The sequence below is a fragment of the Cryptotermes secundus genome, unplaced genomic scaffold (genome assembly GCF_002891405.2).
Source record: "Cryptotermes secundus unplaced genomic scaffold, Csec_1.0 scaffold181, whole genome shotgun sequence".
In the NCBI taxonomy this organism is placed as follows: Eukaryota; Metazoa; Arthropoda; class Insecta; order Blattodea; family Kalotermitidae; genus Cryptotermes; species Cryptotermes secundus.
In genome coordinates this window covers 2134011-2136270 of record NW_019723906.1, presented here as the reverse complement: position 1 = coordinate 2136270, position 2260 = coordinate 2134011, and the positions used below count along the sequence as shown (strand labels likewise).

At 38.9% G+C, this 2260-nt stretch overlaps 1 protein-coding gene across 1 annotated transcript in view; it reads left to right on the top strand.

Annotated features, from left to right (window-relative positions):
- The window catches only part of LOC111861954 (putative U5 small nuclear ribonucleoprotein 200 kDa helicase), a 58915-nt gene that overhangs the window by 42066 nt on the left and 14589 nt on the right, over positions 1-2260 (top strand). Inside the window, exon 18 of the mRNA XM_023846946.2 lies at positions 1581-1687. Coding sequence (XP_023702714.1) covers positions 1581-1687 — 107 coding nt within the window. The remainder of the gene's footprint in view (positions 1-1580; positions 1688-2260) is intronic.

Genomic DNA, 2260 nt, shown 5'->3' with positions numbered 1-2260 from the left:
ATCAGTTCTCGAAACAAAGCTGGGCTATATTTGGCTGACCAGGTCATAAACAGTCATATCTAAACTTAAATAGTATCGAAACCAGTACCATGATAAACGATTTCATTGTTCAGAGCTAAGGAATGAACCATTGACATGACCATGCTGGGTTTGTTTTGGTTTCAAACCCAAGGTCAAACTGTCAGCACTCCCAAAGAGAGCACGTGTCCTGCCACATATAATTACAACATTCGGCCAAACAAGTTGCACAGTTAGCAACCCTTGCTGACCTTCCCATTTCGTCTAGTATGAGAGAAACACCATTTTCAAACACAAACAGTATGGTCCTTTGGGATGAAACACTGTGTAGTTTGGGGGAACATATCTCCTCCAGCTTCAGGATAGAAGAGTAAGCCAAGCAAGAAAGCAGCAGAAGCAGGCAGTAAGCTATACAGGCACGCTTTGACGATGCATTGTGTCATGAATTGGATGGCGTGAAGGATCAGATTTATTTTTCTGTTTGCATGTGAAACTGGAAAGGCAGATATGGAAACGTTTGAAATGTTAAACTCTGAATTTATTGACCAAGCTCTCATCTGTTTGCAACATTTTACTGGCCTTCTCCCTATGATGATCATCAGATATCCATTAAGGATGCTGCACGCTTGAATTGCCCAGCGGCATATACATATACTCAGGAATCCATCACTGTGTTCTGTGTGACAGAGATGAATGATGATTTGTGAAGTTGCAACAGAACTTGGGACCTCCTGCAGCAAGTGACATGTGATTTATGCAGAACTAAGGGCAGTACCAGCAGAATATTTGAACAGCTTTCTCATCATGAAATCATTTACAAAACCCAAGTATCTGGGGTGTTTCCCTCACTTCATATTCACTTGATTTAGTACAAATTGATCTCTTTACATAGGAAATGAGGTTCTCATGGCAGTAGTTATGAAGAACCCTGTCTTCTGGTGTATAACACCATGTATTCCAGTGAAAGTTAAACACTGTTTCCGAGGACTATGTTGCCTCCATTCTGAGAGTCAAAGAATAAGCCAAGCAAGAAGTAGCAGCAAGTAAAGCCCTGCTTGACTTAGTCCCCGACACAGAAGTTAGGAGGCAGCATGTTCCTCTGAAACATAAGTTGACTTGTAGCAGACTATGTGGCATCATATCCCTCTTCAGGTTTATAAAGCTCAGAAGGTTCCTCAGTAGGAAAGGACTTCACTGGAAGTGCCAGTGGTCATGTCAAGAATGCCATGAGAAGTAATCATGCTGGAAGAAGAGTATCAAAAGTGTTTCAGCAAATGTCAGGATGGCTGGAATCATTGTGTGTTGTCATTGAGAATGTACTTTGAAGATTAATTGAAGTTATATTTTCTGTGATTTCTCTGATTGGACCTTGTCATCTACCAGTTGAGTACAGAAATTGTTATTGTGAAATTGATTATGTAGTAGGAAATATTCTGTGTGTATCCTCGACTTCTTTTAAGAATCATATGAACTCATGTCTTTGGCCACAATTCTTATTTGCATCACATCATGTTATGGAGGCTATTTAAGATAGGTTAGTGACATCTTTTTTCTGTCTCAAGGTGACAGAACTGGGCCGCATTTCCAGTCACTACTACTGCACACATGACACTATGGCAACATATAATCAGCTTCTGAAACCGACCCTAAGTGAAATTGAACTCTTCAGGTATGTAACATACTTATATAACAGTTTTACTTTAATTAGTTTCATTTTAATAATAATACTTTATATGGTAGATTCTTTGACTATCTGAGGAAAGTGCAGAGATCTTTCAAAGTAAATAATCCTAAAATCAATAAAAATGTGAAATCAAGAAAAATTAAAGTGATGTAAATTAGAAACAAATATGGGTTGCTTCATCTCTTAACTTTGGCAAGACGTGTAAAATATGCATGTTAAGACAAACTTTGAACATAAGAGGGACATTACTGGTAAAGGGTGGGGCGCAGAAACTTCCTTATTTTGAAGGCGAATAAAAGAAAAATTATTGCTGATAGACAAAATTTGTGTTTAGCTAATGAAAGAACATACTTTAAAGTTTTAAATCATGCAGTTTCAAACAAAATATCTTGAAGGTGGTGGCCACCGTTCTCTGTGCACTGATGCAACCGTTTTCTGAGTTCCCCTCTGCACATTCCAACATGTGCACTGGAATTTGAGCTGCTTCCTGCCGAATAACACTCTTCAGCTGAAGCAGGTTTGTGGGGCGATGTTTAAAAACATCTGCCTTGAGGTATC